Source organism: Saccopteryx leptura, chromosome 1, assembly GCF_036850995.1.
Source record: "Saccopteryx leptura isolate mSacLep1 chromosome 1, mSacLep1_pri_phased_curated, whole genome shotgun sequence".
In the NCBI taxonomy this organism is placed as follows: Eukaryota; Metazoa; Chordata; class Mammalia; order Chiroptera; family Emballonuridae; genus Saccopteryx; species Saccopteryx leptura.
In genome coordinates, this window is record NC_089503.1 from 106,573,207 (window position 1) to 106,589,395 (window position 16,189).

Sequence of the window (16,189 nt, forward strand, 5' to 3'; positions counted from 1 at the left end):
ACCTTGTGAGGTTTAACTAAGAAAACACACGGGCAGCTGCTCAATGACCATGAACTCTCCCTAGCGTCCTTTGCCTTTTGACACAGAACTTCCATAGGTGGTGTGAGGTCGGTTGGTAATGGGGAAAAGTCACATGGAGAACCAGGTCTGGGGACTTTGGCCGGAACCACCCACGCCCTTGCCCGCCAAAAGAAACAGCCCAGGAGCATTTTGAAAAAGAACAACTGTCTGTCAGCCAATGAAATTTCACCACCCACCACCACCCTACCAACTCTATAAATTAACCCCAGGCAGGAGAAGCTACAAGACTTCTCTGGCCCCTGTCTTGCGAACCAGTGAACCTCGCCTGGGAGCGCTCTAAATAAAGCTTTTGCTTGTCCACACTTGGTGGCTACGTCCTTCTTTCTTCCTTGGTGGAAAATACCTTACAGGTGGTGCTTGGTTCACACCACCTTGGGCTAATGTTTATTCTTGTATATACAGTGTGTCCGTAAAGTCATGGTGCACTTTTGACCGGTCACAGGAAAGCAACAAAAGATAATAGAAATGTGAAATCTGCACCAAAAAGGAAAACTCTCCCAGTTTCATACCTATTCAGTGCAGTTCGATGTGGGCTCACGCACAGAGTTTTTAGGGCTCCTTAGGTAGCTATCCTGTATAGCCTCTACAGACTCGTCACTGACTGATGGCCTACCAGAACGGGGTTTCTCCACCAAACTGCCGGTTTCCTTCAACTGCTTATCCCTCTGAGTAATGTTATTCCTATGTGGTGGCGCTTCATTATAAATGCGCCGATATTCACGTTGCACTTTGGTCATGGATTCGAATTTAGCGAGCCACAGAACACACTGAACTTTCCTCTGTACCGTCCACATCTCAACTGGCATGGCCGTGGGCTGCTCCACTGTATACACGGTGTTACATCATCATCTGCGCATGCGCACATGCTGTCACATCATCCTACAGAAACTGGGAGGGTTTTTCTTTTATTTGGTGCAGATTTCACATTTCTATCGTCTTTTGTTGCTTTCCTGTGACCGGCCAAAAGTGCACCATGACTTTACGGACACACTGTATATATATTTACAATATACGTATATGTATTTAGAAATATAATATGTAACTATTTATAGAAATATATGCAGTATAAATAAAGTTATGTATTTAGAAACAGAGATTTAGAAATCTCAGGCATTGGGTTTTGTTTAGTTTGCTTCCAGTGCTGGTGTACCAGAGATTTTTTACCTCGACCTTGTTTTTTCCCTCTCTATATACTTTATGTGGGTGGTTTCCATCCATTATCTGTGATGGCTTTACTCATTGAGATGCTGAGGATTCCCAAATATCTCCAGGGCAACTCCTTGAACATCTTCCCCTGAGTGGCTACTAGTTCTCAGTCCTTCCTGGGTGCATATGCTCTCCTGGCTGCAGGAGGTGTTCTTTGAACTACCTGCCTTCTTGCTCTGACTCTTGCTCACCTCCCTGACTCCCCTTTGAGCTGTCCCATTTACAGGCTGACCAGAGCTTTCTCTCAACTCTCACTGCCCCAGCCCTGACTGTCGTGGCTGATTGGGAGTTACATTGCCACCTCTTGGCACACTTTGGGCCTCCGCTGTCCTGCTCATTGCTCTGTTCCCTCCAGTGTTACATTGCCCAGACCCACAGTCAATATCCTTATCTATGGAGAGGTAAACTATTTGTGTTATCTAACTCTCCGCTTTAGTGAAAGCTCTACTTGCAAGCATCATTGCTTGCTACATGAAGCAAATTTTTAAAAAGCAAGAAGTAGGAGGAAAGAGTAGAAATTATGCCAGAAATAAAATATTTTGGGTTTTCTTTTCTTCCTATAACAGTACTGGGGGTGAGGAACATCTATACAGTATGTGACTCTAGCAGAGCTGGCATCAAAGCCCGTGTCCCAGCTGAGTGGACCCCAGCTAGTTCCATTTGGCACCCGCACCCACCAGGACCTGGTGCAGGGGCCTGAGCCATGGTCCTCGGGCAATCCTATGCCTGTACTACCAACCTGAGCAGGACAGCCCTCTTCATTTTATCCCTAAAATCAACTCCTAGATCCTGGGACACATCTCTAGTAACCCCCCCTGCTTCCTTTTTAAAGCAATAGCCCACCCTTTGTTGTTGTTTTAAGCAGGGAGCTCCTTCCCTTACCAAAACCGTTACCTTCCTCTACCTCTTTACCTGTTCTCGTGTTTATTCAAGCAGAATTTTTACAGCCAAAGTCACCTCCTACCTTACTACCCTAACCCTCCCAGAAGAATAGCAGAGAGGGGCGGTAGGTTTTGGTACAAGGAAGCAAGAAGCATTTTTCTTCAATCCTTCCAGTGCAGCAAAGAAAAGGAAGAAACAGTTTAGTTTCTATATTAAATTTCTGCAGATTAAGATTTTGCTACTTTTGCACCCCCATGTTTATGGCAGCATTGTTTACAATAGCCAAGATCTGGAAACAGCCCAAGTGTCCCCCAGTAGACAAATGGATTAAAAAGCTTTGGTACATATACACAATGGAATACTATGGGGCCATGAAAAAGAAGGAAATCTTACTTTTTGCGACAACATGGATGGACCTGGAAACTATTATGTTAAGTGAAATAAGCCAGGCAGAGAAAGAAAAATATCATATGACCTCACTCATCTGAGGAATCCAATGAACAATATGAACTAAGGAGCGGAATAGAGACAGAGACAGAATCAAAGGATCCAGAGGGAAAGGGAATGATAGGGTGATAGGATGGGATGAGAGCAGAAAAGCAAATCCTGGAGGGAAGGGGGGAGGGTGTTATGGGGAGGGGGGCAGGGGGATGGGAGGATGTATTCGGGGGGACACTAGAATCTATGTAAACACAATAAATTAATAATAATAAAAAAAGATTTTGCTACTCTTGCCTGGCTGGTGGTAGCACATTAAATACAGCATCAACCTGAGATGCTGAGGTGCCAGGTTCAAAACTCCAAGGTTGCAGGCTTGAGCACGGGCTCATCTGGCTTGAGCACAGCTTCAGCAGCTTGAGCAAGGGGTCAATGACTTGGCTTGAGCCCCCAGGTCCAGACACATATGAGAAACACTCAATGAACAACTAAAAGTGACGCAACTTTGAGTTGATACTTCTTATCTCTCTCCCTTCCTGTCTCTCTCCCTCTCTCTCAAAAGAAACTTTCTTGATACTCTTAAAAATACATTTCAGAAATGTACGCTAATATTTGAAAAAACTGAAAAAGAAGAACAAACTTGGAGAAGTAATACTTTCTGTTTTCAAAACTTACTACAAGTTATAGTAATTAAAACTGTGTGGTACTAACATAAAGACATATAGGCCAATAGAATAAATGAGAAAGCCTAGGAAAAATTCCTTGCATATATGGTCAATTACATTTTGACAAGGGTGCCAAGATCATTCTGTGGAGAAAAAATAATCTTTTCAAGAAATGATGCTGGAAAAACTGGATAGCTATATGCAAAAGAATGAAGTGAGACTCTTCCCTTACAACAGATACAAAAAAATAACCCAAATGGAGTCAAGACTTAAGCATAAAAGCTAAAACTATGAAAAGCTTAGAAGAAAACATAGGTTTAAAAGTCTTTATGACATTCAACTTGACAACAATTTGTTGGATATAGCAGCAACAAAAGAAAAAATAAATTGGGCCTATTTAAAATTAAAAACTTGTGCATCAAAAGGCACTATCAAAATAATGAAGGCCCTGGTGGGTTGGCTCAGTGGTAAAGCGTTGGCCTGGCATGTGGAAGTCCTGGGTTTGATTCTTGGCCAGGGCACACAGGAGAAGAAACCATCTGCTTCTGCACTCCTTCTCCTCTTGCCCGCCTCTCTCTCTCTCTCTCTCTCTCTCTCTCTCTCTCTCTCTCTCCTCCCCTCCTGCAGCCATGACTCAATTGGAGTGTGTTGGCCCCGGGCACGGCACTGAGGATGGCTCCAAGGCCTCAGCCTCAGATGCTAAAAAATTGCTCCTATTGCTACAGAGCATCGCCCCCTAGTGGGCTTGCCAGGTGGATCCTGGTCAGGGTGCATGTGGGAGTCTGTCTCTGCCTCCCCTCCTCTTGCTAAATAAAAAAAAGAGAGAGAGAAAATGGAGACAGACCACAGTGAGAGATAATATATTATAAATCATATATCTGACAAGGACTAAATATCCACAATATATATAAGGAACTCCTACACCTCAACAACAAAACCCAATTCAAAACGGGCAAAGGACTTGAATAGACACATGTCCAAAGATGATAGATAAGTGGCAATAAATACATTTAAAAAATTGTTCAACATCACTTGTCATTAGGGAAATAAAACTCAAAACCACCCAGAGATACTAGTCATACCATTAGTTATAACATTAGGATACGTATTATTTAAAACAACAAACAAGAAAACAGAAAAGAACAAGTATTGGTGAGGATATGTAGAAATTGGAATCCTTGTGCATTACTGAATATATTTTCCATTATGGAAAAAGAATGCTAATTCCCCAAAAAGTTAAACCCAGATATAAAATCAAACAATTTTATTTCTGGGTATATGCCCAAAAGAATTGAAAACAAGTATTCAAGCAGATACTTGTATAACTATGCTTTTATAGCAGCATAATTCAGAATAGCCAAAAGGTGGAACAACCCAACTGCTAACCTGAATGAATAGGTAAACAAAATGTGGCATATGACAAAAGGGAATAGTATTGTCTTAAAAAGGAAGGACTCCTAATACATGCCACAACATAATGAACCTTGAAAATGTTATGCTAAGATGAAATGAGCCAGTCACAAAAGGACAAATATAGTATGGTTCCACTTCTATCAGGTGCATGTAGTAGGCAAATTCATAGATAGAAAGCAGAATAGAGGTTACTATGTTGGGGGAGGAGGGAATGGGGAAATATTGCTGAAGTCGAGTTTTTGAGAGAATGATGAAAAGTTTCTAAAAATGGGTAGTGGTGGTAGTTGCGCAACATTGTGAATGGGCTTACTATCACCGAATTGTACATTTAAAATGAGTGAAATGATAAATTTTACAATAATTTTTAAGATTTTTGAAATGAACATATTCATGTAAGGGAGTTCTTCCACCAAGACTAGCGTAAAAAATTAATAGAGATCAATTGTGTAAATGACTGTAATGACAGAGATTTAGTTGCTTTAAAGTAAACAGATACCCTGGTCAGTTGGCTAAGTGGTAGAGTGTTGGTCTGGCGTGTGGATGTCCAAGGTTCTATTCCTGGTCAGGGCACACAGAAGAAGCATCCATCTGATTCTCCACCCCTCCCCTCCTCTCTCTCTCTCTCTCTCTTCCTCCTGCAGCCATGGCTTGATTGATTCGAGCAAACTGGTCCCGGGCTTGAGGATGGCTCTGTGAAGCCTTTGCCTCAGGTGCTAAAAATAGTTTGGCTGGGAACATGGCCCCAGATAGGCAGAGCATTGGCCCCAGACAGGGGTAACTGGGTGGATTCCAGTCGGGGTACAATTGGGAATCTATCTCCCCTCCTCTCACTTGGAAAAGAAAAAAAAAAAAAAAAAGTAAACAGACTCACTTCACATCTAGGTGAGAAAAAAATGTTCACTGTAGCACAAATAACTCATGTCTTTTCTTCATATATAGGTTTCTTAATACCAGATGTTGGTCTCAAATTCTTCTTGGAACAAGGCACCAATACAAACACTAAAAATGGTAAGACACAGCACTGGTGCTGGGCCACTGTCCACTGTCCACCATGACCAAATTAAGAGACTTTCCTCTGCAGCAGTGCTCTCGTCTGTAAAATGATCAGGTTGAACTAGATAATCTCAGAAGTCACTATCAGCTCTAGGATCTTGCTGCTCCCTGAAATTTTAAAGCAACAGCAGCAGGACACAGTAAGAGGGCTTCAATTTAGTCAGTCCTGGAGACAGAGCTGCAGTGAGTTCTTGCAGCGCCTGAGCTCAGGTGATGTTGGGCGAACTTGCTCAGCCCCGAGTTCTAAAAGTCACCAGGCAAGCAGGCGTGTGCCTAGCGGCTGTCAGGATGCTGGAGTGGTGCTAAGGATGTAAAAATTGGAAAGTGAGTCTCACAGACTTGAGAATGTGGAAGACTTCCTATTTTTAAAGGTGTCAATCAACGTCTCAGGCTTCTTTGGAAGGCTCCACACCAGGCATGAGCTGGGTACAGAGCACACTCCGGAAACCGCACGGCTTACGGTTTCTTGGCACTCTGGCAGCCAGTTGGCTCTCAGATCACACTGTTTTCTATCTAATAGCAAAACGCTTATGGAACATGAGTGAATCCCCAGGCACACATGAGAAACGATCCAGACGAAGAGGAATCATACGTCATGCAGCCTTTAAAATGATACTGATGATATAACTTAACATAGAACATGTGCACATTAAATGAGAAACGAGTTATAAAACAGAATCCAGAGAACAAGTTGTTTTTTAAAATTATCTCAGTCACTAAAATGTCACAATGAAAAACTCAGTCTTGGGAATGTATGTTGCACTGTGGTATTTGTGGGATTCCAGGGTAGGGCTGTCTTCTTTACATTATTCTGGAGATTTCCCTAAGAGAGTTTTCTAATTCCATTATTAACACACTTACAATTTTCAAACTAAAATAAAATCAGCTTTTGCAAAAAGCGTTGCTCCTTTCTGAATAAAAATTCAATTCCCAAGTAGAAACAGGACAAATTGTTCCTGACAATCTTGCCAGCATTACAAGAGCATGACTTTTAAGACACTCAAGTACTTCCCAACTGTCAGTCTGGCAGGTTAGAACAAAGTGTTATTGTGAGAATTAAGAACAGTGAACTCTGTGCACATGGAGGTGTCGCAAAAACAAGGCTGCCAATATGAAAGCATCCAAGAGCGTTCAAGTGGCTGGGACAGGTGGACAGTGGCAGGGCTTGCTCACCAGGAGGCCCTGTCATCAAGCTGCTAGCAACTCCAGAACTGCAGCTAGAAAACCCCAGCCCAGGGCCTGCTGTCACTCAGGGACCCTCTCCGCCAGTCCGGCCGTCCTACTCCAGGCCTCCTTCTGTGGCACGTCTGACAGACTAAGCAAGCGCAGAATGGGGAGCTCCCTACATCCTAAGACACTGATTCTACTGTTGGATGAAACAGTTGGAAATTCTGCTTCATAATATGCTGAGACTACTATTATCTTTGAATTTACCAAAGTATGAGTTCTTATTAAATTTGAAAAGTACTCAAAGAGATACATATATATATATACATACCATTTTATCTACATACTAAGAGATACTATGACCTTTTCATTTTTTTCAAATTGTTAGAAACTGACATTCAAATTATTTGTAGGGCAAAGGCTAATTTGAGCCTTTTCTATTTTCAAAAGATACTTTGTATCTGAAAGGACATTAACAATGCTGGGGCCCTGATTGGTTTTATCAGTAATTATCTGTACAAATGCAATGAGCCTTTTAACATAATCAGGTTCACTGACCTTCAAGACAGTTTCCATCAGCTGGGAAGGAAGTATTCTAGGTGGCTTTGTGCCTAACAAAAACTCTGAATGCGAAGAAAGGGAGAGCGAATTTTGAGAGACAAGTAGTAGTAGCCTTTGCCACAATGCGCTTATGGAATATGCCAGGTATACAATATAGATCTTAAACCCTTTATCTCCCCTTTCATGAGGGTATATTTCCTGTCAGCAAGAAGTGGAACATTAATTTGTACTTTTCCAGATGTTTCAAATATTTTACGAAAACCACAGTAGTAAACCCTCATTACCTACGTCCCAGAATTAACAAATGCTACAATTTTTCCTTCAGATCCCTAAAAAATGGACTCTGATGAGGTCCCTTCTGCTGACACACCCATTCCATTCCTCTCTTCCTTTCTGGTATTACCTTCCTGAATGACGTGTTTCCCATTGATGTTCCTATATTTTCTCTTTATAAAAAACTGCACAAATCGCATACGTTTCATCTTCTGAGAGATCATTCAATATTTTCCCAAGGGCTATCTGTAATATTACAGATCAAGTTCATTAATTTTAACTATAACTAGGCCACAATTTATCCGTTTCCTGGTTCACAGACAATTAAAGAGTATTTCCAAATTTTCCCAATAAACAATTCAGCTGGGAACATCCACGTAAGTCTCCTTGTCCATACGCGCATGGGTTCTTGACAGTACTGCTTCTCAAGGTTTGAGGAGCATCTGAATCTCCTGAGAAATCCTGTCCCCACACATTCCCATTCGGCAGGTCTGTGGTGGGGCGTGAAAGCCATGTCCACTGAGTTGCCCCATGAAGCCCACGCTGCTGCCATGTGCACACTGTGAGAAGCGAGACAACAGGTACACCTGTAGAGCGGAGGGTCCTAGTATACACCTACCTACAGCTTGTATAAATCATCAAATTAAATCAATTTTACTGCCAAAGAAATGAATGTGTTCTTTCTCCATCCTCACCAACACTTGCATCTTATGAGACCTTTTGTCTTTTGCCAATCTGAAAGTATGAAACAATGATTAAATCGTATTTCCCTGATTATCGGTGACAATGATCACCTTTTCACATTGTTTGACCATTCAAACTTCTTCTATTCACATATTTTACCTGTTTTCCAAATGAAGTAGTTCTAAGTGTGGTCTGAGGACCCTGGTGGGGGGGGGGGGGGTCTGAGGGGGGGTCCACAAGGTCCTTCCTGTTCCAATTTCCTATCAGGTGAAGTTTGATTTTCTTCATTTACTTTCCAGGGGTCCCCAAACTTTTTACACAGGGGGCCAGTTCACTGTCCCTCAGATCATTGGAGGGTTGCCACATACAATGCTTCTCTCACTGACCACCATTGAAAGAGATGCCCCTTCTGGAAGTGCGGTGGGGGGGCCAGATAAATGGCCTCAGGGGGCCGCATGTGGCCCGCAGGCCGTAGTTTGGGGATGCCTGCAACCAAAACGCAGAGCAACAACAGACTGACTAAAGCACACGAGAACCCAGCTGTGCCCTACTAAGCCAGACAGTAAAGACAGTTCCAAAAACGTAAAACAAAGCCTCTCTTCTTAATAAAATTGTATTAAGTTGTTTTCCATAATTGTTACTTAACATGTATTATTTTTAAATAAACTCTTTAAATACAGTATTTTAATTTCTAATGAGTAAACACCAATAGATACAACCTCTGCACATAAAACTCTTTGGGGTTCTCAATTCTTACCTGTATAAAGGGGTCTTGAGACCAAAAAGTTAGTGAACTGCTTTACTAATACACGGCTGTCACTTGGTCACTGGTCTGCAGGAAGTCCTTTTGTTTTAATGTACTCTGGATCAGTCACAGGTAATGCAAGATTTTCTACCAGCCTGGGTGCCTGCTGTTCCCCAGAAGTTTTCGTTCCGACTGAGTCCTAGTTTCCTATAGTGCTGTGCTTTGGCTAAGGGTGGTGTTCCCATTTTGAAACAGGGAGAGTCTCACTGGGCTTTACAGAGAGCCCCAGCTATGGCCCCACTGAGTGAATCATGGAGAGGAAACAGGATATCCCCCTTAATGGGATTAATGTAAATTATGTGCTTACATATTTTAGAATATTCTGTTTTGCCTTGGACAAATAAAATCAAATGTCTGTGACTCACCAAAAAGAATACTTTACCCTTGACATATGTTCGTTTTCCTCTCTAGAAGTAGGTTAGGAAAATAATTCCTATAAAATTTTTATTATTTTTAATTTATTCATTTTAGAGAGGAGAGTAAGGGGGGGGGAGAGAAAGAGAGAGCGAGAGAGAGAGAGGAGCAGGAAGCATCAACTTCCATATGTGCCTTGACCAGACAAGTGCAAGGTTTTGAACCGGTGACCTCAGTGTTCCAAGTCAACGCTTTATTCACTGTGCCACCACAGGTCAGGGCAAATTCCAATAAAATTTAATGCATGTTTAATTCAACATGTACACTTCTGTCTACAAATATTTTAACTGGAAAAAACTTAACTTGTTTAAATTCAGTTTTGTATAAAGCTTTTGTATTTAAAAAGCACTTTCATATATTCTCCTTCATTTGACCTTCAGAATAATCCTATATGATAAATGGGAACAATATTATTATGCAAAGAACTAAGTCAGAGATAAGGAAAACGGTGCTCAGAGAAGTTAAAGGATTTTATAGCACACAGGATTAGAAATGAGATCTAACTTTCAATCACAACTGATGAAGATCCCTTAAAAATGATTGATTTTTGCCAATTAGAGTAAAAGTGACAAGTAACCCCAGTCAGTCCTCACATGAAGCAGAAACAAATTCAACACCTGCAAGGCTTGTACAAAGGGAAGCAAGAACGTCTGAGAGCATCTGCAAGACGGTCTCTGCCTTTCAAGATGACTTCATGCTTTTATGCTTGCCTGGTCATCCATATTTCTATTTCATAATTATGGGCAATTCATCGAGTTCAAATTAGAGTAAGAGAGACTGTTCAGATGGAGCCTGGAAGAGACCAAACATGGAAAATTGTATGGCATCTCCCCTAAAGGAACCAATAGAGAGGGGAAACAACAATGAGGAGAAATTAGTGATAAGTTAGACACAGAAAGGGAAGAAAGTAAAGAAAATATATGTATCTCTAAATGAAATAGAAAAAAGTAAAAAATTAAGGTATAAAAGCACACTTTCAAATCAATGGCAGAATGAACCACATCAACACTATCCATGAGGCTTTCAGAAAAGACATCAGGGACTCAAGTTTTCGAGTTTATATATAACTGCAGATCCCTTCCTTTGAAGAGTCGAGGATATTAAGGAGAAAAATAATTTCACTGAACAGAAAGTATGTATGTCAAGCTAGCGAGTTCAAAGTCACTTTCAAGACCATTTGAAAGAAGAATCACCTACTTAGTCCATCCTAAAAACTGACCCATCACTGAAGATATACTTGACCACACTCACTTATAATAACTCTCCATATATCTTTGAATTTAATATTCATCTTGGCAACAGAATAGATGGCATAAATATCAGCCCTATTCAAAAATATTTCATTTAAAAAAGCTTTTCTTCATTAAATGATGTAAAAAAACAAATTTAAAAATTTCTGAAAATAGTGAAGAGTCCAAGGCAGAATGTCCCTTGTTAAAATGTCAGTATCAATTCTCAACCATCTGCTACCTCGATCAATCATGATTCACAGCTGTCTCTGTGCCTGAGGAGGCAGCACTGTATAAATTAATTTGCTTCCACCTTCACAGCTCAAATCAAAGCAAAAAAACCCAAGCTGTATCTTGTTGATAATAACCAGTAAAATCTCAAATTAAATTAACATAATTTACCTTTGAGAGATATTACTCTTGAAACACAACCACATATGTTCAATTAATTTCTACCTTTCATTGTCCTTGAGGGGAAAAAATACAGTAATCAATGTTATTTAGAAAGTTTTTTAAAATTAGAACTGGAGTCATGGTACTAGATGGGGAAAAAAATCTATGATGATTTTAAAATGATCTAAAGACATCAACAAAGCTTTGAATCATATAAAAATACCTCTTGGGAAATTCACAGAACAAAACAAGGGGCATTTGTATGTGTTAAAATAATTTAATTCTCCCTGTACATTTCTGTCCATATGAGCCAACAGAAATAAAGAATGTGTACTTTACAATATTTACGTGTTGTGAGAGATTCAAGTCAATTCAGATGGCAAAAGTAGAATTCAAGCACTAATGAAATGTTTAAAAATATATATTAAACAGAAAAATGTCTTTACAAGATAAAAAATAATCTTCCACAATGCAATAAATTGCAGATCACTGAAATTTTAACTTTTTAGATGATTTCAGTTCAGTTTTTGGTTTCAAAATCTAGAGACAAAGAGAAAAAGTGTTGGCAGAATGTCTATCTGTTTTTACGTTTCTCTTTCTTGCTTCGACTACTTGTTACACCATTCAAAGATGCTGATGAAGGTGCTCTTGCATGACCTGTAGCCTTGAGATGTTCAAACAGTTTATTCCGGGATGGAAATTCACTATGGCAGGTTGTACAGCAAATAAGAACATCACTCTGAGAAGGGGGAAAAAATCATAAATAAAAGCAAGTGTTATCTAAGAGCAACAGTGTATGTTTTCATGTCAAAATTAAATATAAAAAAATTACAAAATGGCCCTGGCCGGTTGGCTCAGCGGTAGAGTGTCGGCCTGGCCTGCAGAAGTCCTGGGTTCGATTCCCGGCCAGGGCACACAGGAGAAGCGCCCATTTGCTTCTCCACCCCTCCCCCTCTCCTTCCTCTCTGTCTCTCTCTTCCCCTCCCACGGCAGAGGCTCCATTGGAGCAGAGATGGCCCGGGCGCTGGGGATGGCTCCTTGGCCTCTGCCCCAGGCGCTGGAGTGGCTCCGGTCGCAACAGAGCGACGCCCGGAGGGGCAGAGCATCGCCCCCTGGTGGGCGTGCCGGGTGGATCCCGGTCAGGCGCATGCGGGAGTCTGTCTGACTGTCTCTCCCCGTTTCCAGCTTCAGGAAAAAAAAAAAAAAAAAATTACAAAATGGAGATCTTTTAACAAAGTGGACAGCTACCAAGACAGGCTCAAGAGAGGCAGCCATTCTTGGAAGTTAAGTCCAATGAACCAACAGCATCAACCTTAAGAATCCTGAGACATTCAATAGCATGCCCCCCATGCACTACACCGAGGCTTTAGATCTCAAAGTAATGGAAAACACAGTAGTACTTGTTCGTACAAGCCGCTATTTCCAATGTGCCTCCTTTTGTTTTAAAGAAGAAAATGTATAAATTCTACATTTGTCAAAGAAAAGTGCTGACAGGTCCAGTCCACATCTGTGCAGCAGGTGCAGAAGGCCTACCAAATCCAGTGTTTTTTAACTGCTGGTCCATGAAAGAGTTCACCACACTGATACTATATGAAGACTATAGACCCAATGATCTTAGTCAAATCCACTTATGCTCAGGGTGATTTCTGCCTTAGCAATCCCCAAAATAATTCTATTTTCACTGGTCCCAAAAGTAAAAAGGTTGAAAACTACTGGCTTAGATAACAAGAGCCACTGAAGAGATGTCAATGTAACGTTGACCTACCACTGTCTGTGGTTCAGCAGGTACTCTGACAGATTTTTTCATATCCTTGGCTTTCTTTCCTCTGGGTTTAGGAACACTAGAAAGTAAGTGAAAGAATTAGCATAAACCAGTAATAATACACCCCTTCTGTCATTTTGCTTCCAAGAAGATCCAAAAGAATGACATGGATGACATGGCCTTAAAAGGCTAATTCATTAATTTTAATGGCCATAGAAATTAATATTCACATCTCAAATAAATAGCTTTAAAGAGCAACTTCAAAGATCACATTACAGATCGGATTTGACACAAAAATTAAGACATTTACTTAAAACAGTTGAAACTTAAGCTAAACTGAGACCCCTCAAAATCTCTGAACTTTTATAGTATGTGTTTTTGTTAAAAAGCAAAGCACTTAATACTCCACTGATTGAAATGAACCATCGTCACAGCCAACCAGTACCGCTCACAAACAGTCTATGACACCAGGTGTGGTTCCCCCAGCACAGCGTCCTGAACCGGATCCCGTCTGGTGCAGACAAACCCTCTGACGGCTTCACGGTGAAGTGAGAAAATAAAGACACTGTAATGCTCTTCTCATAAAATTGAATTTGTTCAACATAAAGGATTGTCCTTTATTAAGAGACTGAGTCCTTTCCGCTGACCTGGCGGGTCCCCCGTGCAGCCTTTAACTGGAAGCTGCCAGCCATGGTGAGTGTCCATCGCATTCCACTCTAACTCCTGACCTTGACTTGGTCTTCTCTATGGAGTTTACGTTCCTTAATCACTTCACTCTCCCTCACTTGTGCCAACCAAATTCCTAGGGTAAAATTTAAATGCAACTCTACTTAAAGAGCAGCGGACAGGGTAGGTCATAAGGAACATTTTAGGGTAACGCTGCCATACTCCTCAAGCAAAAACCCAGAGTCCGTACTGAGTTCAATGGCCTATACAGGCAGACCTCATTTCACTGTGCGCCAGAGACTGTGTGTGACAACCTGAAAGTGAGACCCTCCACCAGCAAACGATTACGACCCACTTTATTGCGGTGGTCTTGCCCTAACCCAACATTCTGAGGTCTGCCTGCCTGTGCATTTAAACAGTGCTGATTACGGGGTAACACAACATTGGGCGGGACTCGCCAGCTTTGAAAGCATCGAGAAAAGGACACAGTGACATAAAAGGCCACAATTAACAGTTACTAATTTACAAAATAGCACCCCAGATATGCCAGAAATATATGCAAGAAAACTCAGGATACTATTCCTGGAGAGTAATTTACCATTTTGTGAAAGACAGCTATATTCCTGAAGCTAATCTCTTAAGAGCTTAATTTAAAAATAAAAAGGTACTCCAGATACACACGTTTTCTACTAAGAACTTAGCAGGTGGCCAGCATCAGTGCACGGTATGAGAGTGTGTGTGTGTCCGTGCACGGCACAGAAGCAGCAGAGGGCCCCAGAAATGCGGCACACATTTGGGTGTATGTGTGTGTATGAGAATGTGTGTGTCTCAGTGCAGGGCAGAGAGGCAGCAAAGGGCCCCAGAAAGGCAGCGTGCACTCGGGGGGGGGGGGGTGCGCGTGTATGTGTGTATGTACGAGTGTGCGTGTGCACGGCAGAGAAGCCGCAGAGGGCCCAGAAGGCAGCGCACACTAAGGTGTGTGCGTGAGCGCGTGTATGAGAGTGAGCGTGCGTGCATGTACCCCAGCCCTGACACTCCTCAGCAGTGAAGAAGTCACTTGAACTCAGTCTTACATTAGCAGTGAGCACCCTAATCCTCCCCCTGAAAATCCCCACGAGGGGGTGATACAGAAAAAAAGTGAGAAAATTCAGCTGTAGATGAAGGAGACAGGAGCCTGGAGACCCCACTTCAGCCCACCCCTCATGCCTACCAAGCAGGCCTTTACAAGTCCCCTGGGCCCCACGAAGCCCCTCTCTGGGTGCCATCAAGGAGTCCAGCAGACCAGGATTAAACGCCTTTCCACTTACCAGCTTTTGTTCTCGGGCAGTCACTTGCCTGAGACTCAGTTTCTGCAGGTGTGAAGTGGAACAACTCCCCCTCCCAGGGTCCCACTCCCCAGGTGCAGCAGTCCCGGCTGCAGAGCCCCGTCTTCCTTTCTAACCACTGCAGCTCCCCAGGCCTCCACACGGGGCTCCCCTCACCCGTGCACCCAGCGTCCTCACAGCCCTACAGTCCTTCTGTTGCCCCCTCATTCTGCTCCGGTGTGAGGCATGGTCACCGAGGCTCCCACTTTACTGTCACATGAATTCTCTCACAGACCTAGGACAGGGACCTAAGGCTACTTACTCTTCAGCTCTTTCCTCAAGAAACTACTCTGCTCTAGAGCAGTGTTTTTCAACTAGTGTGCCATGAGACATGGTCAGGTGTGTCGTGGGGAAATTAAACATGGGTCCCCAAACTACAGCCCGCGTGCCAGATACGGCCTACAGAGGCTATTTATCCAGCCCGCCGCCAGCCGCCTCCATCCGAACATAAACATTCCCCTCACAATCCCACATAAACATTCCCCTCACAATCCCTCCAGCTATCAGCAACAGGAAGAGTGGAGGCACAGGGAATGCTCACTGACCAATCACCTTCTAGGATTCATCCCCACCACTAGCAGTGAACCAATAGTAGGCCGCCTCTCATCCACACCCAGGAAGGTCCCCTGCTTGGGCTGCTGCACACTTGTCATTGTGTGGCCGCGGCTCCTCCCCATGGTCCCGATTTCTAATCCTGGTCAGGACTGGAGGTAAATGTTGCCACCACTAGATGAAGCCTCAGCCTCAGCTGGTTATGTCTATCCTGATGGTATATATAGATATTTGACCTTTTTCTTTTTAAAAGAGGCCCCCGCAGAGGGTGATAATACAATGCATCACAATGTTATCTATATTGTATATGGCCCCCTAAAGGGTCATCTTCTTAAAGAGCTCAAAACTCTATATACACCATCAAAACAGACAGAACCAAGGCCCCTGCACCCAGCTGACCATGGGATTTGAACCCACAACCTCAGGGAGAACTCTAGTATTTATCAGAATCCTTACCTAGAAAGCAAACTTTTCAATCTGACAGTAGAGATGCTCTGAGGACTTATGATGTTACACAAGTACCCAACATTTTCTAAAATTGATTTTGTCCAGTCTATCAGGGGTCCCCAAACTACAGCCCG

At 42.4% G+C, this 16,189-nt stretch overlaps 1 protein-coding gene across 1 annotated transcript in view; it reads right to left on the bottom strand.

The window, feature by feature from the left end:
- Positions 1–11,527: 11,527 nt before the first annotated feature.
- The window catches only part of DNAJC21 (DnaJ heat shock protein family (Hsp40) member C21), a 29,306-nt gene continuing 24,644 nt past the window's right edge, over positions 11,528–16,189 (bottom strand). The window contains exons 11-12 of the mRNA XM_066373633.1: positions 13,030–13,105; positions 11,528–12,003 (exon numbers count right to left, since the gene is read on the bottom strand). Coding sequence (XP_066229730.1) covers positions 11,839–12,003; positions 13,030–13,105 — 241 coding nt within the window. The 3' untranslated portion in view covers positions 11,528–11,838. The remainder of the gene's footprint in view (positions 12,004–13,029; positions 13,106–16,189) is intronic.